Source organism: Chelon labrosus (assembly GCF_963514085.1).
Source record: "Chelon labrosus genome assembly, chromosome: 12".
Lineage (NCBI taxonomy): Eukaryota > Metazoa > Chordata > Actinopteri > Mugiliformes > Mugilidae > Chelon > Chelon labrosus.
The window spans coordinates 19342507-19366997 of NC_140345.1; the positions used below are offsets into that span (position 1 = coordinate 19342507).

Below are 24491 nucleotides of genomic sequence, written 5' to 3' on the forward strand. Positions count from 1 at the left end.
TGAGCTGATAGTTGTAGGAAACAAGGAAAAAGATAAATGTAGCTTTGAATAAATGTTAAATATTAGAGCAGAATGTCGTATTCAGTTTGCAGTTGGACAGATCCACTTTAACTTGTATTAATAATCAACCAGAGAAAAAGCTAAATCTAATCTAACTACTAATGAGCGTTCCCTCCAGCACTGAACCTAGCTTGGATATCATCAGAGCTTCCATTTACACCTTGAACCAGTTCTACTGCTCTGCATAGTGTGATATCAGTGAGACACTGTGTGTGTTTATGAATTAATACAACATGTTAGACGACGACACTCATAGAGGAGCAAACATTCACACTGACAACTCTTTATTACTTTTCCTCCCCAAATGGCCACGAGGTTTTATACATGATTTGATTCATGATCGATTATTTTTTCTATTCTCTAAAACCTTAGGACTAGAACGTATGTTTGAGGAATCTTGCAAATTATACACCATATAATCGCGTGTAGTTTTAAAATTTATTTTTCTACTTAATTGTCAATGTTCATCTTATTAGATGTCTCTCTTTACTCAAGGCTTGATGCTGGTCAAAGAGAACAGAACCTGGGAAGAAGCCCTGTACTACTGCAGAGACTCAAACATGGATCTGGTGTCCATCCTCGATGAAGAGACCCAGGGCTGGGTTGAGTTGGAGGCCAGAAATGCTGACAGTCCCTTTGTATGGCTGGGTCTTCACTACACCTGCACCCTAGATTTCTGGTTCTGGGTCGATGATCATGTTGTATCATTTAAACACTGGGGTCCAGGAGAGAAAGAAATAGAAGACTGTGACATGAGTGTTGTCATGGACACAAACGAAAATCACCATTGGTTCAAGAAGTCTGACTATGATTCATATAATTTCATCTGTGCAGAGTAAAAGGCTTGTCTGGCTTTGCTTACTGAGAAGTGGACTTCCCTCTAATATACTATATATCATATGTGAGGGGTCCAGGCCCAGAGTAGCAGCTTTTTTAAATGTAGTAAATGCTGGCGAAATTAAATTAGTTTTTGTTTGTTTCTAACAGGTTGTAGTTTTTTTCTTTGTTGCAGTTACTTCACTCACTGATACTAATGCATTATGATGGTTGTGTGACATGAATTATTTACTTTGTGCTGATGTGTTTTTGCTGCATATTCATTTCAATTATTTTGTTGAAATTGTATTCTTGGCTGTTGGCTGTGTTTTTATTTTGGTTTATTTTAATTCTGCTATCAAAAACAAAACTCTCTCTCTGATAATACAGAAATAGTTGTAATTTGTTTAAAATTTTAATGAATTCAGGATGCAGTGTCATTTGGTTTAAATACAAAACAGTTATATTTTCATCCTTCAACGTGTTTAGCTTGAATGGGATTTGAGTGTGTTATTTAGGACTTATATGGAAAAGTATGGAGATATATGTAAATGCTACTTATTCGTGTATTGGTTCTTATCGAGTCCAAATAAAAGCTAAGATGTGTTTGAACAGTTTATTGTCGTTATATTAATGAAGGTGACACACGAAGTTGTGTCGCATCAATATCTCTCCCTTCGTCTGTCGGAAACTATCTGTCCGGAACGATAGTTATTGGACGCTGCATTAGTCGCGCAGTTTACACTGAAGGACCGAGAGACCACGAGGATGTAAACAAACAAGTGGAGCTGGAGTTGTGTAGTCCGTTTGGAAACTGTGGAGTTCAGGATTAATTTTCGCGAATAAATGTTGAACTAATTATATATTTTTTTTTTCCGGTTCCGGATGGAGATATTAGGTAGCACGTTTGACGACTCCGTGTTTTCGGAGGCCAGAGACCGAGTGTGTGTGTCTCTGTCCTCTTACAACGCCAAAGTGTGTGAACCTGAGGTAAATCTCTTACTTACAGAGGTGGATTGTGTCACGGGAAAACGCTGCAAATGTGACAGTCTGAAAGGTTGTTTCACGGTAAAAAAGCTAGTGAAATAAAGACGCCGTTATCTTTAGCTAGCAAGCTAGTTACCGCTAATTGTATTTCTCTTGAACTACAAATACAAACAGTAGTTATGTTCATATGTTTTTAGACACTGACGCATGTTTAAAAACAATCTCAAGTTGCATTTATATAATAAATACAAACTCGTCTTTAAACTGAGGGCAAGGTGCTTCATGGTTAGGTGTGAGATATTCCTTCATTATTTATTTATCCATTAAGCAGGTTAGAGTTTAGCCTGCCCCAAAAATAATCTAAAACAAAGTCAGACCTGTTCTGCAACGACATTATCTGATCAGATGAAACTGAGATCAACCACAATAACAGAGGAGGAAAAAGTATGGAGAGGTCTTGGAACAGCTCTTGATCTGACACATACATCATTATCTGAAAAACATGGTTAGGTAGTGTGATGCATGTCTAACTTCTACTGAATCTGGGTCACTAGTGTTTATACAATGTTTTCACAACGTGTGGAGAAACGCTGTCTAGATGAGCATATTTAAGGACATCCATGTAAATAAATAGTGTACAAGTGAAGAAATGTCAGCTGGCTGAAGCTGCTCCGTGATGTGTTTCTGTCTGCAGTGGTTTTGTGAGAGTGCTGCTCTGGATACTGACGATTCTTTGGAGAAGCAGAAAGTCTACAAGTTTAGAGGAGACTTGGCCGTTAGACAAGGGAACTATCAGGTAATTAAAGTCATTCAGCTCAGTCTTTCTAAGTCCAGTCAGCAGGTATTACTGAAAAATCACCAGCAACGTTGGAGGCATTCCACAGAAACACTCTGAGTTCATGGCCTTCAGGAATTTACATTTTCCCAGTCTGTTTATTCACTGCTATATTTCCCTGTATTTGAATGTTTCTATGTTGTTAACAACAAATACAGGTAGTGTTTCAGTAGCCTTGTTGCTATAATGCACCATTTCATCATCTTCAAAACAACAAGTCATGGTGTTAAACAGGAAAGTAGTTTAGTCTATATATTTCATCCAAAAGAACACAAATATAATTTAAGTTAACTTTAATTAGCAGCATGTTGCTCAACAGTAACATTTCCCTGACTGCTTTAAAAAAAACTTCTGAGCAGACATTTAAACACATTTATAGACTTGAGGGAACCAGACTGAAGGAATGAAATCCCAAATCTGCTTTATTTTGACAGCCCACCTTCTACTCTCATGATTTGAAAGCGTCTGTTTCTGTTCTTGTGGTGTGTGTGGTTCAGAAAGCCTTGGAGGCGTACAGCAGCTGCCTGCAGTGGATCGCCGACAACAACCTGAGCATCAGACGAGATGTACTGGAGGGAATGGCCCGATGCTGCACCAAACTGGGACAGAGAGACAGGGCACTGGACTTGACTGATTTGCTGGTAACTGTTTCCCTGATTTCAAATTCAGTGCTGAACAGTGACCCATACAAGTGATACAACTACCTGGAGCTGTCATATTCTTTATACTGTATGTCACATTGATTCAGTAAGACATTTTACAAGTTCTTACTTTAAATAATTTTGGTAAAGAAAATCACTAGTATACAGTAGCTGGATAAGTTTTAATTTCTTTGAAACTTATGAGCTAACAAAGGGAAATTTGTAGAATTTTTTGGATTTTAAAATAAACTAAAGCGATGTAAAGACATCAGTCTAAAAGCTTAAATTGATAACATCTGCATAATCTTTTTTTCCAGAGCAAAGAAGCCTCCAACACCGGTCACCTGACCAGCCTCCTGCTGCTTAAGGTCAGCGTTAGCCAGAACACACAAGGATGAAGTCATTCTGTTGTATTCAAACTGATTTAAACTTCTCCTAAAGGTCAGCATCTACGAGCATTTTGGAGCCGCAGGATCGAAGACGTGGTGTCTGCAGCAGCTGTGTAGCCTGCTACCGTTCAACCCCTGGCACTGGTTCAGCCTGGGACAGACGTGTTTGCAGCTGCTGGAGAATGACAGGACCTCAGGTAACGTTAACTTCACTTCCTGTCTCACTTAACACCCATAGCTGCTCTAAAGATGTTAATTATGCAGGTGAATTGTTGATCTTTGTTTTATTTTTGTTTCACTGCCGTGTTTAATTAACTCTGGTATGTTATTAGGATCCTGTTCTGCCACGAGATGTAAAACAGATCAGGAGGATGGGGCGAATGAGGAGCAGCAGGAGGAGGCAGCAGAGCTCAGTGAGGACAGGATTCATCTCAAAGCTTGCGCCTGTTTCATCAGGACGAGGTACAGCCACTGTGTTTGGATACTGTTGACCAGTTTCCTAGAAGCAGTTGGATTAAAATCTCATGCACATCCACAGGCCTACACTTAGTAAATCATTATGTCCTCATGCCTCCTCGTCTCTTTTTCTTCCCACAGACTCCTGGTGAGAATCTTTCGGCAGCAGCAGTCCTCCTTTGTGTTGCAGCGCAGTGAAAGCGTACTACAGATGTCAGAAGATGCGCTGCAGCGGCTAAATCCCAAAGAAACAACGCTGCAGGCTCTCACTGAGGTGAGGTAACACACTCACACACTTGTTCAGTGCAGACATGCTGCTCCTAGACCTGAATTACAGGTAGTTACATGTGGATGCAGAGTTAAAGTGTAATATTGTTACACACTCCCCTCCCTCTTCTCAGGTGATGTCCGAGGACTTGATCCCAGAGAAGATGAGGGAGGACTACCAGGACGGAGAGAGTCTGACCAGTGTGTGTTTGCAGAGCTTCAGAGAGCGCTGGTGGAACAAGATCTTACTGACAGACATGTTGGAGACTGACGGGACACACAGATACAAGTCCTGATGCTCCTCTGTTGAATGTTCAGTGACCTAAGTGTATGCTTTACCTTAATAAATGTTCTTTTAGCCATTTTAAAAGATCACTCCTGATTTTAACTGACATATACGTGGTTTTTAGATCCACATTTTTTAAAGCATAAACTGTGAACTCAGTCTGTTAAATCTACCATAATCCGGTACCCCTTACCCAGACTGACCACTAGATGGAGTTCTGGGAGTAAAACTGACTGACCTGTGTTTTTTTTTTTTTTTTTGTTTATACAGTGGCTCTAGTCAAAAATGACAGTCCCAACCTGTGTTATTCTTTGTCTGTGAAACCTCAGCTGTTATTGAGGCTGTGGCTTGATTTCTCGCTTGATCTTGGAAAGATTTATATTTTATACTAGGGACAAGGGAACTATCAGGTATTTAAAGTCATTCAGCTCAGTCTTTCTAAGTCCAGTCACCAGGTATTACTGAAAAATCACCAGCAACGTTGGAGGCATTCCACAGAAACACTCGATTCATGGCCTTCAGGAAATTAAAATGAAAAATTTTCCCAGTCTGTTTATTCACTGCTTTACTTCCCTGTATTTGAATGTTTCTATGTTGTTAACAGCAAATATAGAGAGTGTATCAGTAGCCTTATTTCCATAATGCACCATTTCATCATCTTCAAAACAAGTCATGGAATTAAACAGAACAGTAGTTTAGTCTATACACTATTGGTCAAAAGTTTGGACACATCTTCTCATTTACTGGTTTTTCTTTATTTTCATGATTATTTACATTTACTGAAGGCGATACTGGCAAGGAAAACTCCCTTTTAACAGGAAGACACCTTGAGCAGAACCCAGCTCATATGGAGGGACCCATCTGCCAAAGGCCAGTCGGGTAGAGACAGAAAAGAGAGCAGAGAACCGCAGGAAATCAAGATAAACATACGTCTGTCTAAAGCGTACATGTAGAATCTGATGATGATACAAATACAACACATAGCTGATGATGTTACATGACAGGTTAAGAATATAAGAGGAATCATAGGCAGGTTGGAGAATTGTTCATTCAGGTAGGAGTGGATAACTGCAGGAGGCCATGAAGACTGGGCAGGTTGATGAGATCATGACAACAGATGTAGTATGGAGCTCCAAAGGAAACACACAAATCCAGGCCAGAGACATTCACAAGAATCCCAAAGAAACAACACTGCAGGCTCTCACTGAGGTGAGGTAACACACTCACAAAGTTGTTTAGTTTCATACTTCTTTCAGGAGGAAACCCAACAAACTTTGATCGGAAGATGTTCACTTGTGAGAGGCATTTTACATGTTTTGCTTTAAATAAACCTTACTTTATATTTGACTCAGTTTTATTTAACAACGTAGCTACTTATTAGTTATTTAATGAATGATTACTCTGTTGGCTTTGAAACATACTTACTGGAATTGTTATTTTTATTCCTTCAGTCTAACAAATGTCTGTCTTTTGAACTTCTCACTAAAAACATAAAAACAACAGTAGTTTATTCAGGGGCTGGGACGATGTTCCACAATAAAATGGCTCATTACACAACCAGCCTCCAGTTGGTGATGCAAATTTCAAATATAAATATATCAAATATACTTATATGTGTTGAAACTGTATTTGTGAGCTTTGTGGATATAACGTGCTGACAGATGCAAATACTCTTGAGCTGCTTTGACTAATGAAAAGAACCTGAGCAGAAACAAGAATGAATAACGTTAGTGTGTTTCAATGTGGGAAGCTGTGGAGGAAGGGAAATAAATGTGGCTTTGTCAAGGAGAGGGGTTCATTTTAAAACTGGTGGATCTAGAGGTAGCTGAGCACCACCTGGATTGTCAGTTTTTGGTGCTTTGAGATAGAGGGGAGACATTTGTTCAAAGCCTTTCTGATTTCCAGTCATTGGTCTGTGGTCATTTGTGTCGAGCATCTAGTCAACAGTTACTGCAGTTTCTTCTCTTTCAAAGCAAAGATGCTGTGGACTCTGCTGTTCTTCTGTTTGATTGGTAAGTTGCTCCTTTGATTCACGGATGCACAGAGTCAAATGTGAATGTGAGAAAGTAAATGATTGACAAAATAATACGATTAGCATGTATGTGACAAGAATGATAAAAGAAATTCTGATGTAATTCTCTGACACTTCACATTTCACAGGGAGGTCTGCTCAGGACCAAGGAGGTAGAGTTAAATGCATTTATTTGCTCTACTCTGTTTCATCTCTCTTGAGTCATGTCATAAAGTATAACAGCATTGCTGCTGAAGATGTATATGGGTCAATATTATGAAGTGAACTATTTTCTGTTTTCTGCTACAGCTAGCTGCAAAGCAGGAAAACTGATACAGGGAGGAAAAACAAATCAGTCTTCAACCTATCTCAATTCTGACAGAGCTATTGATGGGATATATGATAATTGTTCTCACACTGAAAAGAAGCCCAACTCCTGGTGGACAATGGATTTACTGGGTCTATATGAAATTTCCTGTATCAACATCAACAACACTAATCATCACAATATTGACCTAACGAATGCTCGGATCCTCATTGGGAACTCATCTGATGGAAATTTTTCCCACCACAAAGTGTAATGCCTTCACTCTACTATGAACCATAGTACAACCTTTTATGATAGTCTAGTGCTGCTTTGTGATTTATCCTTTATTTATTTATAGGATTATTATTTGTAAAAACAAACAAACTATTATAATACGTCCTGTATTAATTATATTCAGTAAGATAAGACATTCTGATATGAGTGTGATATGTGGTAATAAGGGAGAAGGATATATATAGGCAGACAGTACTCAGGAGACCTGCATTCAGTACCACTAAATATCAGTTTTAAACTTTTTTTAAAAGTCTGCTCTCAGACAGTTGCAGCTAACTTTACTCAACAACATTATGCTGTATTTGTGGGTGTGGGGAATTCTGTCTTCTGTTGATACTTAATCAAACAGAGCTGGAAACAGAACTATTTCTCACAGTCCAATCTGTTTCTCTCTCTTTCTTCTGTCCAGGTGTACAACTATTACTGAGACCACCAGCGGAAAAAATCTAACATTTAAATGTGACAATGGACCAATATCTGGGCGCTATGTGACCGTACGCTTAGAAAGAACTTTTTTTGTAATTTTGTGTGAGGTGAAGATCTACGGTACACAAAAATCAAATGGTAAGATAAAATGTTCTCAGGTAACTGGTCAGTTCATAAACAAATTTACAGAAAATGTCTCTATTGCAGATTACAATCCACCGTATGTTTAATAGCAGATGTGCTTTATTAATACAACATGTTAGACGACGCCACTCATAGAGGAGCAAATATTCACACTGACAACTCTTTATTATTTTTCATCACCAAATGGTCACAATGTTTTATACATGATTTGATTCATGATCAATTCTTTTTTTATTCTCTAAAACCTTAGGACTAGAACGTATGTTTGAGGAATCTTGCAAATTATACACCATATAATCAGGTGTAGTTTTAAAATGTATTTTTCGAAGTAATTGTCAATGTTCAGCTTATTAGATGTCTCTCTTTACTCAAGGCTTGATGCTGGTCAAAGAGAACAGAACCTGGGAAGAAGCCCTGTACTACTGCAGAGACTTAAACATGGATCTGGTGTCCATCCTCGATGAAGAGACCCAGGGCTGGGTTGAGTTGGAGGCCAGAAAGGCTGACAGTCCCTTTGTATGGCTGGGTCTTCACTACAGCTGCATCCTGGATTTGTGGTTCTGGGTCGATGATCATGTTGTATCATTTGAATGCTGGGGCCCAGGAGAGAAAGAAATAGAAGACTGTGACATGAGTGCTGTCATGGACACAGAAGAAAATCACTACTGGTACAAGAAGTCTGACTATGAAACGTATAATTTCATCTGTGCAGAGTAAAAGGCTTGTTTAGCTTTGCTCATTGAGTAGTGGACTTCTCTCTAATATACTATATATCATATGTGAGGGGTCCTGGCTCAAAGTAGCAGCTTTTTTAAATGTAGTAAATGCTGGTGAAAGTAAATTAGTTTTTGTTTGTTTTAAACACATATTTTTTTCTTTGTTGCAGTTACTTCACTCACTGATAATAATGTATTATGATGGTTATATGACATGAATTATTTACCTTTCGCTGATGTGTTTTTGCTGCATATTAATTAAACTAAATTTTTTTATTTTTTATTTTTTTTTTAAAGTGTATACATTGCTGTTGGCTGTGGATTTAACAAAACAATCTTATTGATAATACAGAAATAATTGTAATTTGTTTGAAAGTTCAATGAATCAAGAGTGTAGTGTCAGTTAAAAAGACATTTCTTTGCCCATGTGTATCTTCTACTTATTTGTTTATACAAAACTGTCATATTTGCATCCTTCAGTGTGTATATTAGCTTGAATGGGATTTACAGAGTATGTTACTTCTCACATAGACCATTAGGACTTGGATATGCTACTTATTCGTGTATGGGTTCTTATTGAGTCTAAATAAAAACTAAGATGTCTTTGAACAGTTTATTGTCGTTATATTAATGAAGGTGACACACGAGGTTGTGTTGGAACCTGAAGAAGATGCTTCAATCAAATGTGAAAGTGTTAATCCCAGTGTCACACAATTTAAAATGTTTGTGTCTCGGTTCAACTGAAGAACTGCTCTGGTTTGCAGTAAACAGGAAACAAAGACAGTCCATTTTTTTAATGTTCTACCTAAAATCTAACTTACGCCTCAACTTGTTAATAAAACTTTAAAATGTAGCTTTTGCCAGTGGATTATGAATTAACGTGGACATCATTATCATTATTCAGAACATCAATATATTCACGTTTTGTGCGCCTTAATCATTAAAGAGAGGGCTTCCACTTGGAAGTGGATCCTGACCTCTCCTTTTAACATGGACAGTAAAATCCCCAACACACCCATGTAACAGATACACAGTCGTTTTCCCTTAACTGCCTGATAACAGTTCTCCTTGGAGATTTGTTGTGTCTAATTTGACCCATTCAAATCAAGCTGAAGATGAGTTTATCTTATAATGGAAAGCCCCAGTGTGGGTGAGAGGCAGGCATTGCAAAATCACCTTGAATATTCCACCATATACCATATGGTCAAACCATATACCATATAAGCCAAAAACAACTAACAATTTGTACATGCATTTTGTATGAACTTGATGATCAGGTATTATTTCATTAGCTTTATGTTGAAACGTACATTTTCTATGAACTGTAGCTCCTGAGTGCATGTCCACAGTCTGTCAATTTCTCCACAGTCTGTACATTTCTGTCAGGTCTAAGTTCTGTTCGGATTGACTCCTCTGAAGCCTGCTGCGTGTCTGTCGGTCATGCTCTTGCCCCTTCCAAGTGATGTAGTCATGCCGCTCTGGAACGACCTCCATCCTGGCTGTCCCCCTGTCTCCTGTCTCGTCCCATGGGTGCCGCTGAAGGAGCCCTGCCGAGCCACAAATCTGAATCTTGCAGCCTGAAGATTTTGGGGAGTCCAGTTTAGCCCTGGAGGGGGACTCATCTGCTCGGAGTGGTGGTGCTGTAGATGCATCTTGGCTCCTGTACCCGTCAGAAACAGAGATGGATCTCTGTGGAACTGAGGCCAGAGGTGAGATCCCATGCCTCCACATGCTGACTGTGAACCTGTGGGATTTGTGTTAGGGTGCGACTGTAGGAAGGGCTGATCTAGCCTCCTGGTTTCGAGAGAGGAGATTTTGTTTTGCAGTCCAGACGAGTGCCCTCTCAGATGGGTCACAGAGATCTGAAGATTAGTATTTGCTTGCAGGAAATTACCAGATGATAGTTCAACATTTGGTTTAAAGTTTAGTGAGTAGTTCCACTGTCCTCTTTCTGTGTTTAAGCCCGCAGTGATCCTCGATGGCTTTGTCAATATGTTTCTATTGTTTGGCTGAAAAAAAAGTCTTTCAGGGCCCACATCTGGGTGATCAAGATTCGAATTCCTCTCCAGAGCTGATTGATAACGTTGAGTCCTGTGCTGTCCATGTGTCGCCGAGGCAGCATGCGGAGGGTGTGGCTCTTGAACACTGGCTTTGTTTTCATCTGCGGTGGTGATGGCGAGGCTGCCCAGCTGAGACTGAACGTGTGAGAAGTGGCTCTGGTTGTGAGGGTCTGAGTGACCGTGGATCTGGTTTTGATTCTTTTCCAGATGTTCCACATTTGTTCTTACATCAGTCTGGGCGCAGGCAGCTCCCACTGCGGACACTGGCTTTTCCACAGAAATACTCTGCACTCTGCACTCTGTTCCTGGTTGAAGCAAAGGATACGGTTGTGTTGCCGGTGAACCGGTGCCTGCTCCTGCTATACCGCACTCCATCTCTAGGCTCTGGGGATTGCATAAAACTGTCATTGCGGCTTTTGACCGAGTGTTTTCTGCACTTTCATCCCAGGCCCGCAGGCACATTGTTTTGGTCGGGTTTGATTTCTGCCTATTGATACGGGTGTTATTATTCTGAGCTGCATGTGATGTGGAGTGGAGAGTGAGTGGCAGAGTGATGAAGGAGACAAATCCAGTGACTGGTTTGGAGCAGGAGTAGAGTCGGTGGAACTCCTCAAGGAAAGGTGCGACTGAGCTGCCCTTTATGAGAACAGCAAGGCTCCGATGGACCTGCCAGGACAGCCAGGAGAAACTGAGGGGACCACAAACACACAAACTAGATTATTACCCAAAAACAACAATCAAACATCAAAAACACATAGGATACAATGAGAATGCTTTATGAATACATACACAGCATACACCGATCAGGCATAACATTATGACCAATCCTAATCCTAATATTGTGCAGGTCAGGACAGTTGTGACTCATCAGAGAATGGACATGGGCCTCCTGAGGGTGTGGTGTCTGGCAACAGGATGTTGTTAGTGGGGGGTCTCTGTTGATCATCCCACAGATACTTGATCAGTTTGAGATCTAGGGAATTTGGAGGTCAGGTCAACACCTTGTGCTGTTATTCATGTTTGCCCCTAAACTGCTTTTGTGTCAGGCTGCATCCTGCTGGGGATGGCTGCTGCCATCAAGGAGTGTCATTGCTATGGAGTGGGGGTGCCTGGTCTGGTCTAGGTGGGTGCTACATGTCTAAGTGACATCCACACAAATGGCTGGTCCAAATGTTTACCAGCAGAACATTGTATTGTCACAAGATGGTCAAGGATATTTACTTCTTTTAATGTTGTGGTTTGTGCTAGCGTACCTGTATGAGCCAGTCAGCACCTCCGTCCAGTCAACGATGATAAAACTCTCTGCAACCTGACCCGTCAGCTTCTTGCCTGTCTTGGCGCAGTAGTTCTGTCCACAGACACTCCTTACTGACAACTTCTATCCAACACAAGAGTCGCAAAAAAATAAAAAATTAGAGACAGAAATTAAAGCAAGTCAAATGGGAAACTTTTTATTTCAGATAAAATAGGAGTGAGGCAATAATTTTGATTTCATTGCGTGTATTTGGCGCACATCGAAGGCCAAGCTGAGCCATTTTAGTTACATGAGGCAGACTCTTTCACTGGACCTGTGCACCAACACCATATGAAAATTAAAAAACCGGCTTGTGAAACAGAGCAAGAACATAAAGAGACACAAGAGACATCAGCCACAGTTTGTCGCACAATCTTTCCATGTAGAGCATTTGCATGTGGCAAGTAGAACTGTGCTCTGTTGATGTCAAATTATGCAAATATATGAACAAATGTTGCAACGGAGAGGACGATTATTGGTTTGATGATTGGCAATGTAAAAAGAGAAACAAGAAAGAGCCATGATGTTTTTTTTTTTTTCTGGTACTTCTTTGGATCACCTTTGTGTAACCAGTGCAAATGAAAACACGGAGCTTGCATGAACTACTGGTGGCGGATGGAAAGCGGGGGAGGAACTGACTCACGGGGAAGCTTTTGCTGTCCATTTTGACGTCCTGCCACATGCTAACGAACAGGCTCAGGTTGAGACGATCCAACAGCAAATGAACGGACACGTTTCTCTTCCTGCTCGCCTCCAGAAGATCGCACAGCAGCTCTACGTCGGTGAAGCTGTCCACCACTATGGCCAGGGCCTGAAGACACACGCAGACAAGTGTTAATAAAGATGTCGGTATCCACCCACAGATGTTCCTAAAGACTTCGACTCTTCACAAGTGATAGACTCATAAAAACCTGCAGACAGATAGCACTCACTGTGCATTTGGCATTTCAGCACAAAGGGTCAGGTACTGACACGTTTCCCTCGCAGGTAAAGAACGGCACGCTTGCTACATGCACACACACGCACAAGGAAACACACAAATATGTACCATTTTAGCCTTTCTGATGAACTGTCTAACCAGGTCTTTCATGCCAGCTGCCCCGCTGTCAGACGAGAGAAAAACCTCAACGCTGGGATCATCCAGGACAGGGTCACTTGATTTCACATCTGGAAGTACAAAAACATTATAGAAAAGCTGAAAATGTATACCCTCTGCTTATAAACCCACAGATGTATTTGCATTTCTCGAGTAATTTTCAGGCTACCTTGGTCCAAACCTGTCACAGTAGGATCACTGTCTATTGACACTGCAGGGTACCGTGTGGGACTCTGAGAGCTAGCGGATAAGCTCCTCAACTCTTCATCATCATCTGATGCACCAGGACCACCTGTGTAAAGCACACAACTGTAAAGCCCAGCAGGCTGCAAAGAAGACATTTTATCTATAGACATGTAACGAACATTTACAACCTGTGTTTCCATCCCTCCTGTGTTCCAGGATGTAACTCTTCTCCAGCTTTGACAGAAAGTCCACCTCTCCCTCTTCCTTCAACACCCGGTGGTATCCCTCCAAGCCCTGGCTGAGAAGGCAGTCCGCCGCAAGCCGAGCGCTCTCGTTGTGGCTCAAGTCCAACGTGGGACTGGTGGCTATTAAGTCGAAGCAAGAGGAGGAGGAGGGGATGCGGACGTCTTGAACCCGTCGCCTCACCTTACCCAGAGGTTTGGACCTCCTGTACTGCAGTATGGACGCCATGTTGCATGCATCCATGGCAGATGGAAGTAAATTCAAGTCTTATTTTGTGGTTAGGGAAAGCTTGAGTCTTGAATGCCCTCAGAGGAGCTACAGCAGCTCTGCAGATCACTTTCCCCAAGAGAGATCTACTGATTGAACAGACTGAGGTACAGATAGGTGGATCCGCCCCTGCTAAGGGCAAATGGTTTCCTAAGACATGATGAGATGTGACAGGTGAGAACTGGGAGTAAAAGTCACGGTCTTAGTTTAAGACAGGATCAGGGTGAAGGAAAATTCAGGAGAGTAGGTTTAACTGTATATGTGATCAATTCATCTGCCTAAATAACTGTGAGCAGTTATTATTCAGAGATATTTTGAGACTTGGATCTATGTTTCTATCAGGTGTGATAGATAGTGATAACGAAGCGTGAAGGACTGATTTAGCAGTTTACTTCTCAGCATCTGAGACACACAGTACTGCAGAGCGAGTGAGCACAGATAAAAGATAGGTGGAGGGATAGAAATTAATGAGTGACAGGAATGGAGATGGATGTCACTTCAGCTCATGTCAAACGCCACCTGGATGTTTACTGGCACACCCACACAGAGCAGTGAGGAGTAAAGGTACACAGGTAAACTTTAACTTCTGGTCTTAAGAAGAATCTAACAATTGCTTCTCAACTCCTTTACTGTCTTCATTCAAACAACAAACGTCTAAACAAAACAGTTTCGTTCATCTTAAGTCTAGTCCAACCTAATGGCAAACGGCTCCTGCAGACACACATTTATAAAACAGTTTTCATTGATTTCCAGAATAAAAAAAAAAAAAAAATAATAAATAAATAAGTGAAGGCCAGAGTCACAAAGAAAACATCAGTCGTCCTGATTCCTTTTTCAATTCATTTTATCCAAACAAGTTTTAAATAAAAGCAAATATAAAATTCATTACAATTAAAAAAAATTCTAAATATCTCATCATTGCACCTTTTAAAAACACAACAACTGTGAATGGAGGTAAAAAAGAGGGATGCGATTGTCTGTATTTGTGGTTACCGTGGAAACAAGATTTCGTACCGCACTGTGAACAATGTAAAGGAAAACAGTGTTTTATCACAGAGTTAGCAGAGTGACTCAGTTCGATGTGCTAGCTACAGTGCTACTCACACAGGAATGTTCACTGGCTACAGGCAGACTGCAGAAGAGAACTGATGTACAACACACACAGCTGCTAATTACTCGATTATTAGAGCTCAACCATGCATTTCAGATTGACTTGGATCCAGGTGTACGTCGTATGAAGCAACAACTCAGCTGTAAACCCAGAGGATTAACCCGTTTCTGTCCTGGTGTTTTCATGGAGACAGTGGTTGTTTATGTGCGGTGGAGAGCAGTGAAGAAAGCAGATAGATGGTATGCTCTTCAGTCTGAGTCACTTGAGAGCTTGAGTTGAGATTATGCTGGTCACTGGGAGACAGAGGACAGCGTGTGGACAGACTGTGAGGAGGCAGAGCTTCCCTCTTTGCCTCTGGCTGCCAGCCTCTGTCTCAGTTCGTGGATTTCCTTCAGCAGTTCTCTCTCACTGCTGTCTAGCTGAGCCCGGCCTCGGTCCAGGGAGACTGACAGGATTCAGGAAAGGAGAGAAAGACAGGATTATTGACAGTACGTAATAATAAACATTTGTGACCGATTATCACATTATAACATTAATGTCTCTGAAACGGATCATCATGACTCATCAGAGAATGGACATGGGCCTTCTGAGGGTGTCCTGTGGTGTCTGGCAACAGAATATTGTTAGTGGGGGTCTTTGGGTGCTATGAGTTGAGGGGAGGGGCCTCAGTGGATCAGGCTTGTTCCAGTGCATCCTACAAATACTTGATCAGTTTGGGACCTAGTGAATTTGGAGGCCGGGTCAACACCTTGTGCTGTTCTTCATGTTTTTTTTTTTAGTTGTTGCTAAACTGTTTTTGTGTGTGTGTCTGTGTCAGGCTGCATCCTGCTGGGGATGGCTGCAGCCATCAAGGAGTGTCATTGCTATGGGGTGGGGGTGTCTGCTCTGGTCTAGGTGTCACCGATTAAGTCAACGGCTTGTTGCAGCCCTACTTCATCAGTTTATTTATTTGCAGTGAAACGTGACAGTTAAAGAGACTTACAGACGGTGGAGGTGCTTTCTGAAGGTGAACTGCTGTTCAGACACATCAGCTTGGTTCCTGTCTGCTTCGGAGTAGCAGCAGAGTTGAATCGGAGGACTTCAGGTCCTTTGGTTCCAACAGAAACAACAGGGGTGGGACTGTGTCTGTGAGGAAGTCCTCTGGTCGAACACGGTGGCCTCATCTTTGTTTGTCTCCGCCCATCTGACACAAACCAATCACTGTAGCATTAGATACACGTCTGGAATACAGACTCTGTGTGTGTCTGTGTCTGTGTGCGTGGGTGTGTGAGGTTGTCCTACCGGTTTCTACTGAAGGCCAGGGCTGTTGCTGTTCCTGTAACTGAGCTCTGGTGTTCATCACTTCGTCCCACTGAAAAAATAACAAGTGCTCATTGTCTAAGTGAATGACAGTAACCACAGGGTGCACAGATACTCAGACAGAGATGGTCAGATAATCTTACTGGCTAAGACAAGTATCAGTCTTTTCTTTTATTATTATTAATTACCATCAATTATGTCGCTGTGATTCTTTATTTAATGAACAACTCAAAACATCACGTACAGAGCTACATTGACAGACACACTGTTTCTGTTCTCACCTTCTTCCCTGCCACATCTCTCATGGTGTCGACCAGTCTCTCCTCCTCCGCCAGGGTTTGCCCGTGAATCTCTTCAAGTCTCTCCCTCTTCCTCTCCTGCTCAGCATCGACCTGCTGCAGGCGCTCCACCACCTCTCTCTGCCAATCCGACTCCAAGCCCAGCTGGCACGCCTCTGCCAGAGACTCCTCCAGAGCCTGTGTATTTTTTGAGAAATTTGACGAGAGGAACAGACCATAGGTATAGGGTCTGGACAACTGCAATGCTTTTGGTAGTTTCTTGTGAAGTCAGATGGATAGACGCGTGCTGAGGAATGTTTTACTTATACAGGAATGTGTCACTGTAATGGAAATTTACTAATAGTCTATATAATCTTTGTGCCTTGCACTTCCTCTGTTTAGATGAACCTATAAGTATTGCTAATTCTCTGTAAAAATCAGAGACATAGCAGGCTCTGGGTCTCTCACCATCTCTCACCTTGTCTCTTCCTGCAATAAAATTGTAAAAGACACTGAATGCATCCAATCTCCTCTGTGTTTCTCACCATCTCTGCACTGAAGGAAGCTGAAGACTTACTTTTCTACAACAGTCACTAACCTGCATGTTTGTCTCTGCGTTGTTTAGCAGCTCGGTGTATCTCGCCTCCTCTCTTTCTGCCTCCCTCATTCTCATCTCCACCTCCTCCTCAACGTCGTGCCCCATGCGCTCCTGCTCTTTCAACAAGTGCTAAAAACAAAACAGTATTACATTTATTATTACACAGTGTAGCTTTTAGTAGCAGAGGGAATATTGGTAGTACAAAAAATAGGAACATCTGTGAACACATGTGTCATGCCTTTAAAGTAAAAAGGTCACATTATCAAATTGTAAAGCTTCCACATTTAGAAAATATCCTCCAGGTTAATGGGCTTTGAGAAGAAACTGAGAAACAAGTGACAAAAACAGATGGAGGAAAGTGTGGACAGGTCAGGAAGTTGTCGTCACCTGTTCAAGTCGCTTCCTTTGAGCCTCCATCTCCATCTGTCTGACTTCTAGATCCTGGACTGCTGCGGCCGTCTCCTGCTCACGGAGATCCATCTGCAGCACAATTTAAAGTTTAGAAATTTGACTTTAGAAAGAAAACTGATGATAGTTTTCACAAATATCAACAAGCCCATGAATCTGTATGAGCAGCCTGACAAGACTTACTCACTTTGGGATTAAAGCCTAAGATCACTGATGTTAGGAACTTCTACTGTATAAACTAAACTATAGTCAAAGTGATGCAGCAGCCAGTTGGGGAGATTTACCATAAACATTTCCTATACACACATAAACATTTTAAATATACTGAGGACAGATAACCATGTTTTAGGCAGGGCACAGATTAAAGGAGTTTTAAAACCCTACTTAGTTTTGAAATCAGGTATCAAAAATATGTGTGATGGTGATCTGCAGCCCAACCTCAGTACCGAGTAAGATCTACCGTACCGAGTGTTGCATGGTGAGCAGATTTTTCTTGTCTTCGGCTAAAAGAATGCAAGACTTGTAACAGATATAAGTGGCTAGTTTGAGCTCTTTTACAGAAAAACCGACAACTGACTTTAGATATTATGGAGTTAAAGTTTTAGTGTAGCCTTAAATCCCATCTGGCAATGACATTTCAATTTCTTATTTAAAGACATATATGAATCCACAGACAGACATCGCTGTTTACCTTTCTGCTGATATCCCGGTCTAGTCGGTGTATCTGGGAGGCTCTCAGGTCCTGCTGGTGCTTCAGAAAGCGTCTCCTAGTTGCATCTAGCAGCTGTAACTCTTTCACCTTGAGCTCCCTCTTCATGGCTGCCAATCTAAATAGAAATCACCAATGCCAACAAACAATTCCCTTAAAAACACATCATTCTTTGGGGTCATACTTTAAAAATAAGGTGAAAGTGTTTTGTCATTTACTTTGTCCTCTGCTGCGTTAGTTTTTCTTCTTCTTGCGCCAGGATGTTTCTGCGCTGTTCTTCTGCTTTCTGCAGCAACTCCTGTATTCAAATCAATGAACACAGTCAACTGTAGTTCACTTTAATTTCCAATCCAGGGATTTTAGATGCTTGTTTATTAATTCAACAAAATTTAGCATCTGAAATGATCTACCTGTTGTGCATAGTAGGCCTCCTCCTCAGCTTGGCGACGCACAAAATCTGCACGCAGAGCTGACACCTCCTGCCTGAAGACAATATACAGATATTTACACGTGATGTGCGTTTAATCAAAATAAGAGTTTCGGCTTCTCTAAGTTTCATCTGTAATCTCACCTCTCACGGAGATACTCCATCTCCTGCAATCGTATCCTCTCCTTCTCCCGGCTTTGGTATTCCACTATGAATTCTGGGTAATGGTTGAAGATGGGGTACTGGCCTCTGGTCAGTGGTGTAAAGTCAGACAGCATAGTCCTGGGATGGATGTCAGCAGGTGTGCTGCCCATGAGTCGGTAGGCCTCCTTTATCATGGCTCCAACATCCAGGTTGTTACGATGGTGAAAGAAATACTGAAGAAGGGAAATGAGAGTGAATTTCATGGACGAGGACAGAGAAGTTAACTGTAGGATGGTGAAAACATAAGAAAGAGCAGGGCAGCTACCTCAAAGTCTTGTTTCTGGGAGCACATCAGCAGAGGCTCACGACAGCAGATGATGTAGGCGACACAGGCCATGAGCAAGAATGACGGATGATTGGAGAAAATGTTGTCAAACAGTTTGAGCCACTCATCACGAGTCAGAACCTCTGAGAACAAGGTCTCCAGCAGAGGCCACACATAGAGCTGGACACAGAGGAAAAATATGTGCATAAATAAGAACGGAGACATGTGGTCCTACGGATGTAAAACTGAGAGCATGCAGTTCTAGGGCTGCTTGTCAGGCAGCTCCTCCAGAGACTTGTAGTACATGTGCTGCTGTTACCTGTGAAGTGATGCCACAGTCCACCAGGTGCTGCAGCAGCTCCTTGTCATGATGAGCCAGAACGTTCTCCGCCATGCTCAGGATGTTCAGAGGAGGGTTGGGGAAATACTCGAACCAGTGCTGACACCAATTCACTAAACAATCCAATCCATAAAAAGGCCACAATTGAAAAACTTAAAATCATTTTAATCAAAGCTCAAGCTTTCAGGAGAAATATTTCAAAAATAAGCATTGCTGTGTTAGGGAGTACTGTAAAGTGTACCTATGACAGTGGCCACCACCTCAAAGCAGAGCAGTGGATTGTTCTGGAAGAGCTTGACGAAAGGAAAGGCTACGAGTGGAAGGTACTCCACCTCTCCAAAGATGGCTGCCCAGTGAGCTAAGGCAGATAAAACCCTGTGGAGCACACAAAAGCACCAAATAACTAATCAGTTAAAGAGCATGCAGTTCAAAAACAAATAAAAATCCTGCAATCACAATAGGTCTCGAAGAAATATGTGCACTTGTGAGTTGCAGTTGTGTAGAGAGTACCTCTGCAGTCCTCTCTGCAGTTTGTGGCTTTTGATGGGGTATTTATCGTGCAGTGTGAGGTAGGCTGAATGCAGGCCTTTGTCTGTCAGGCTGCTGTATGCTGCATGGTTCTCTGGTAGACACAGCAAAGACCGCCACACAAACATCCTGCAACACAGACGCATAAATGATTCATATAAATCCAGTTGCTGTATGATTTTCAGTCACCAGACGCACGTGTGAATCTTCCTCCTATGATTTTTACCTGTACTTTGCAGGATATTCTCCAAATGCCTTAAGCAGAGCCACCAGTCTCTTTTTATTCAGACCAGCTGGAAGTTCATTCTGTTCAAAGAAAGACATACAGGCTTAATACGCCATCATGTTAGACACTCGCTACTGCACATGCGGTCCTATTCTCGGAAATGCTGTAGAACAGAAAATCCTATAGAACTTCAAAATATATAAAATAAATACGAAAAACGTGAATAAAAGCACACTGGCAAGAAAAATATGCTTGGATGACTTAGGAATGTAAATGTTGCTTCTACCTCTTTATCCTCAGCCATGGACCCTGCCGGAGGTCTAAGTGTCTTCACTTGTGTTCGTCTTCCTGAGCTCTTAGCTGGTCTCTGAACGACCGCTGACCTCACCTTGACCTTAAGGTTAGACAAGTCCTGGTCTGCTTCACCACCAGAGACTACCGCTACCTGAGATGGAGGAGGCTGTGAAGTAGACGACACACACGATATGAATCCACAAATGTGCCCTTTTCTTCCTTTTATCAACAAATCACGTATTTGTTGCCTTAACAGACTCTCACCCTGTTCAGTTCCTGTGTGAGACTTTGGACACTGTAGACATTGATGCTGCCATTATCCATTATAGCTACAACATGTCGGCCGTTAGGGCTGACGGCAACTGACGTAATGGCATCATCGTGGGAACCGACGTGGAAAAGAAGTTTGCATGTGTGAATGTTGATGAAGCGCATCATTCCATCCTGGCTCAATACACCCAGCGTCTACAGGGATTAAACAAAAGGTTATAAATACATATGTTCCAAATGAGCAACAAGCCCTGAACTTGTGGAGTCAGTCTGGCAGAACATAGAGATGGAGTTGGCATTCAAATCCACAGAGGATGATTTACAAAATGACGGCCAAGTAACCTTGAAAAACTGAGACTCAAAAAACGAACAAGATATGGTGCTTTATAGATTGTGTTTTAAATTAAAATTTGGTAAAGGTTTTCTCTTTAGTGCACAGTACATTAAAGTTTTTTGGCCCTGTACTGTTAATAGATACAGAAACAAGAACAAATACGTGTGTTATGGACAAATGGCATAAATGCAACTGAAAATATAAGAAGTTAGATTTCAAACACAAAATTGAAGACAAGTTCCACACTGACAGAGAAATTTTGCTGGTCCTGCTGTGTCCATACCTGGCTGGCTCCTCCATCAAAGCTGTCATGCAGGAATTCCAGCTGTCTGACGGTTCGAACTTGTGTTGGCATCTGAATCACCCTGACCAGCTGTTTGCTGTCCAAACACCACAGGTGCAGCAAGTTGGAGCGCCCGCCTGCTGCAAGGCTCTTACCATCACTGTCAACAAAACACGTCTGTGATTAGTGTTGGTATGTTTATTTATTTTTAACTTTTATTGTGCTTGTTAAGTTGATAAGATGTTATAGAGAAATACACTGAAGTCCACTGAGATAATGGCTGTGATGTGAGAGACTCACCGTGTGACAGTGAAGGCCTTATAGGAGATTCTGGGTCCACAGTCAGGAACAGGGAGCTGGTACTTGCAGAAAAGTGTGTCACTCTCCCAAGCAAAAATGGAGTCATCACTGAAACAGCTGAGGATGGTGTTGCTGAGGGGCAGGAAAAACACCTGCAACAAACACAGCAGCAAAAGAAAGAAGAATGAATTAAGTTCATACCATAATTTAAACAACCACACATCGGTGGTATTAATTGTTTAAAATCAATAAACAAATACATATGAATAGATATAAATATGACAAAACCTCTCTCTAAGAAACACTGTCACTCTTTAATGATTACATTCACGAAATGATCAAACGGCGATATGAATTTCTTTTGATGAAACAGGCAGTTACTTTGGCAGTATGGCTGCATGTTTACCCTCTGTATGCCAACAGACTGTCTGATGTTTAGCTTCCTCTTCCTCTGGAAGGTGTCCAGGTCCCAGAGCTGAGCCGTATCTAAGGACGTGGTGATGGCATAGCGTCCTGAGCTGTGGACAGAGATGGATGAAACTGCTCCCTCATGACCTCGCATCCAGCTGACCAGCTGCTTTGTGTCTATGTACCGAAACATAGTAGAGAACAGGTTTATTTGTAGTTTATGTGGTGGTTTTTTTAAACTGACCAGCTGCTTTGACTCTGAAAGAAAGATCACGCTGAATGTGGGTAGTCTGTTGTTACAAAGAAGGACGTTCCAACATGAAATTAAATGTGTAAAGTCAAAACAAACAACAAATTCAGAACTAAACAATATGTTTGGACGATGTGCCCATCCTACCTTTGTCAAAACATTTGATAGTGTAGTCAGCCAAAGCCACAAGGAACTCCGTGGTCCTGCGGAGGCTGAATGCTAGAGCAGTGCATGCCTGCCCTGTCTTCTGCACCAGGCGAAATCTACCCCCATAAAGTGGCAAAGAAAAACAAAAAAGATCAGACAGATGTCAAAGGATGCTGGATTTTAGTCCGAGGGCAACTTTAAACACAGAGAAGTCCACGTAGAGGAAAATAAGAATTAGGAACTAGATAGAAGTGTGTGTTATTCTTTCACAGCTAAACGGACCATATTCAACAATAACCATAATCAGTTACCTGTTTCTGCTGATGTCAAAGACATAAATGTTTCCGTGGTGATCTCCAGCCAGAAAGGAATCGCCTGTGGTGTCAAAGGCCACATGGAGGAACCGCACGGTCTTGGCCTGCTGAGCGGTACGCACCACCGTCACTAACACACTGAGGAAGACAAACAACATGCATTCAGGGGATGAGAGATGAAAAGCAACACATCTGAGAGAATCATGGCTGCTCTCTAGTGGCTACAAGGAGAAACTCTGTAAAAGGTAGATGAATAAATAAATACTATAACTACTGCTGCTGCACAGTGTGCACACTTGTACAATTAACAACCACTCAACCCTTTATCTATGCAGCAATGTACAGATACAGATGGTTGATGAGACAGTGGTGAAAATAAGTCTGTGGCATAAATTGTTATGAAGAGAAATTCCTGATTTAAAAAATATATATAATCCTCATTCTGCATCTTGATGGGGGTGACGGCGGAGTTATGCACGAATATGTGACTTTCAACTCACCACTGTTTTAGATTGAATATGATATTAAAATACTATCATCCACAAACTAAATAGTATAACAGTGATGATTTCAAAGCACAGCAAAATTATATCTGATGTGCTCTTATGTCGCAGGATGTTTACAAAGCGACTGTCGCACACAGGTGCACACGGGTTGGGAAACTAATAGTAAACAAGAACACTTAGGGTAAAACAAAACCTACCTCTTCCCCGGTGTTGGTTTTCGATGCCATATTTTACCCTCCTCTTTGTTGCCGATGTCAGTCACCTCCATTTTAAAGACGTCGATACAAATTCAGGGCGTTTTATTTAGTTAACACCCCGCAGTTAACTTGACTCGTTGACGTTACATGGTTGCTAAGCTAACGGGTTAGCCGGCTAACCTCCTCAGAGGCGGAGCAAACAGCGCCAAATTTAAAAGAGCAAAATTCAGGACATTTAGCTTCAAGTAACGACGACAAAAGTCGTGCAGAATATCGATAAAAGTTTAGCAACATGCATAGTTACTCGGAGCTCAGGAGGAATGTCAATGTTTAACAGACCTAACGTTAGTTTTTTCTTCTGTTTTGGGGTATTTTAGGTTCAATTTTGAAGACGGTTATTTTGTCGCCCAAATGTGACGTAATAAGAGAAGGCACTCATGCATTATGGGAGTTGATGTTGAAATTATTAATGAACATAACATTTTCTATTTTTTTTATCTTATTTTCCAGTTGTGTGTGAATGCTATTTATAATTATTCACACTTCCAGAAATAATGTTTTAAAATGGATACCCTTCATAAATCTGCTGTTTCCAAGATGTCTTTTTACATGTGCCAAAAATTAGAACAACCATAGCACATACTGCATGAATGCATATTTTTCCACACTTATTTATATGCAATGTCTGCATATTTTTGCGTTTTTAAATGTGCTTTGGGGATATATTTTCACTGCAGTCAGCGTAACTTGTACTATCAGTCTGTATTACCTTCGAGCTGTACCTCCCTGCAGAAAGCACTACAAATGGGACCAACTAATGCAATGCCTGAACCCCACTGTGTCAGTGTATTCCCCTTTTAAAAGATTTCAGAATACATCTGCCACTGCCCTAAACACATGGTGAATTTGAAAGACTGTAAAAGCTAATCACTTGGTTACTGGGTTAATACTAATGAAAAAGACATATCTTTCTGAAAATGAAGTAAAAGACATCTTTTATAACTTCATCACTTT

General features: G+C 41.5%; 5 protein-coding genes across 5 annotated transcripts; 3 read left to right on the top strand and 2 right to left on the bottom strand.

Annotated features, from left to right (window-relative positions):
• Positions 1-560: 560 nt before the first annotated feature.
• On the top strand, positions 561-899 carry LOC311496543 (C-type lectin lectoxin-Lio3-like; the record flags this gene model as incomplete). The annotated part of the gene is made up of 1 exon (XM_084556430.1): positions 561-899. One exon carries the CDS (start codon positions 561-563, stop codon positions 897-899), a length of 339 nt encoding a protein of 112 aa, XP_084412556.1.
• A 711-nt stretch (positions 900-1610) lies between these two features.
• Positions 1611-5442, top strand: LOC311497277 (uncharacterized protein C8orf76-like). The gene is made up of 8 exons (XM_084557518.1): positions 1611-1866; positions 2558-2659; positions 3196-3339; positions 3657-3707; positions 3781-3925; positions 4061-4190; positions 4326-4458; positions 4586-5442. The coding sequence occupies exons 1-8, from the start codon at positions 1762-1764 to the stop codon at positions 4745-4747; spliced, it is 972 nt and encodes a 323-aa protein (XP_084413644.1). The 5' UTR covers positions 1611-1761; the 3' UTR covers positions 4748-5442.
• Positions 5443-8297: 2855 nt separating this feature from the next.
• On the top strand, positions 8298-8636 carry LOC311496544 (CD209 antigen-like protein 2; the record flags this gene model as incomplete). The annotated part of the gene is made up of 1 exon (XM_084556431.1): positions 8298-8636. One exon carries the CDS (start codon positions 8298-8300, stop codon positions 8634-8636), a length of 339 nt encoding a protein of 112 aa, XP_084412557.1.
• An 8-nt stretch (positions 8637-8644) lies between these two features.
• Positions 8645-13742, bottom strand: LOC311496545 (uncharacterized protein; the record flags this gene model as incomplete). Its single annotated transcript, XM_084556432.1, has 7 exons — positions 8645-11383; positions 11949-12073; positions 12633-12800; positions 12922-12936; positions 13038-13156; positions 13255-13377; positions 13460-13742. 7 exons carry the CDS (start codon positions 13740-13742, stop codon positions 10024-10026), a joined length of 2193 nt encoding a protein of 730 aa, XP_084412558.1. The 3' UTR covers positions 8645-10023.
• Positions 13743-14183: 441 nt separating this feature from the next.
• On the bottom strand, positions 14184-23869 carry tbc1d31 (TBC1 domain family, member 31). The gene is made up of 23 exons (XM_084557970.1): positions 23478-23869; positions 22772-22912; positions 22461-22576; positions 22062-22240; positions 21656-21807; positions 21356-21515; positions 20733-20933; positions 20461-20634; positions 20175-20254; positions 19931-20077; positions 19662-19795; positions 19400-19533; positions 19081-19260; positions 18756-18988; positions 18595-18667; positions 18403-18482; positions 18167-18302; positions 17455-17547; positions 17068-17196; positions 16473-16667; positions 16174-16243; positions 15875-16075; positions 14184-15337 (listed from the first exon to the last, which is right to left on the bottom strand). Exons 1-23 carry the CDS (start codon positions 23546-23548, stop codon positions 15183-15185), a joined length of 3234 nt encoding a protein of 1077 aa, XP_084414096.1. The 5' UTR covers positions 23549-23869; the 3' UTR covers positions 14184-15182.
• Between the last annotated feature and the right edge of the window lie 622 nt (positions 23870-24491).

Excerpts from the sequence above, each read along its gene's own strand:
- tbc1d31 (XM_084557970.1), bottom strand. The coding sequence starts at position 23,548 with ATGGAGGTGACTGACATCGGCAACAAAGAGGAGGGTAAAATATGGCAT. Across the intron at positions 20,934-21,355 it reads TTGATGGAGGAGCCAGCCAG|ACGCTGGGTGTATTGAGCCA; the intron begins GTATGGACACAG and ends TAATCCCTGTAG. Across the intron at positions 18,989-19,080 it reads CCCAGAAACAAGACTTTGAG|TATTTCTTTCACCATCGTAA; the intron begins GTAGCTGCCCTG and ends TCCCTTCTTCAG.
- LOC311497277 (XM_084557518.1), top strand. The coding sequence starts at position 1,762 with ATGGAGATATTAGGTAGCACGTTTGACGACTCCGTGTTTTCGGAGGCC. Across the intron at positions 3,340-3,656 it reads TGGACTTGACTGATTTGCTG|AGCAAAGAAGCCTCCAACAC; the intron begins GTAACTGTTTCC and ends CTTTTTTTCCAG. Across the intron at positions 4,191-4,325 it reads GCCTGTTTCATCAGGACGAG|ACTCCTGGTGAGAATCTTTC; the intron begins GTACAGCCACTG and ends TTCTTCCCACAG.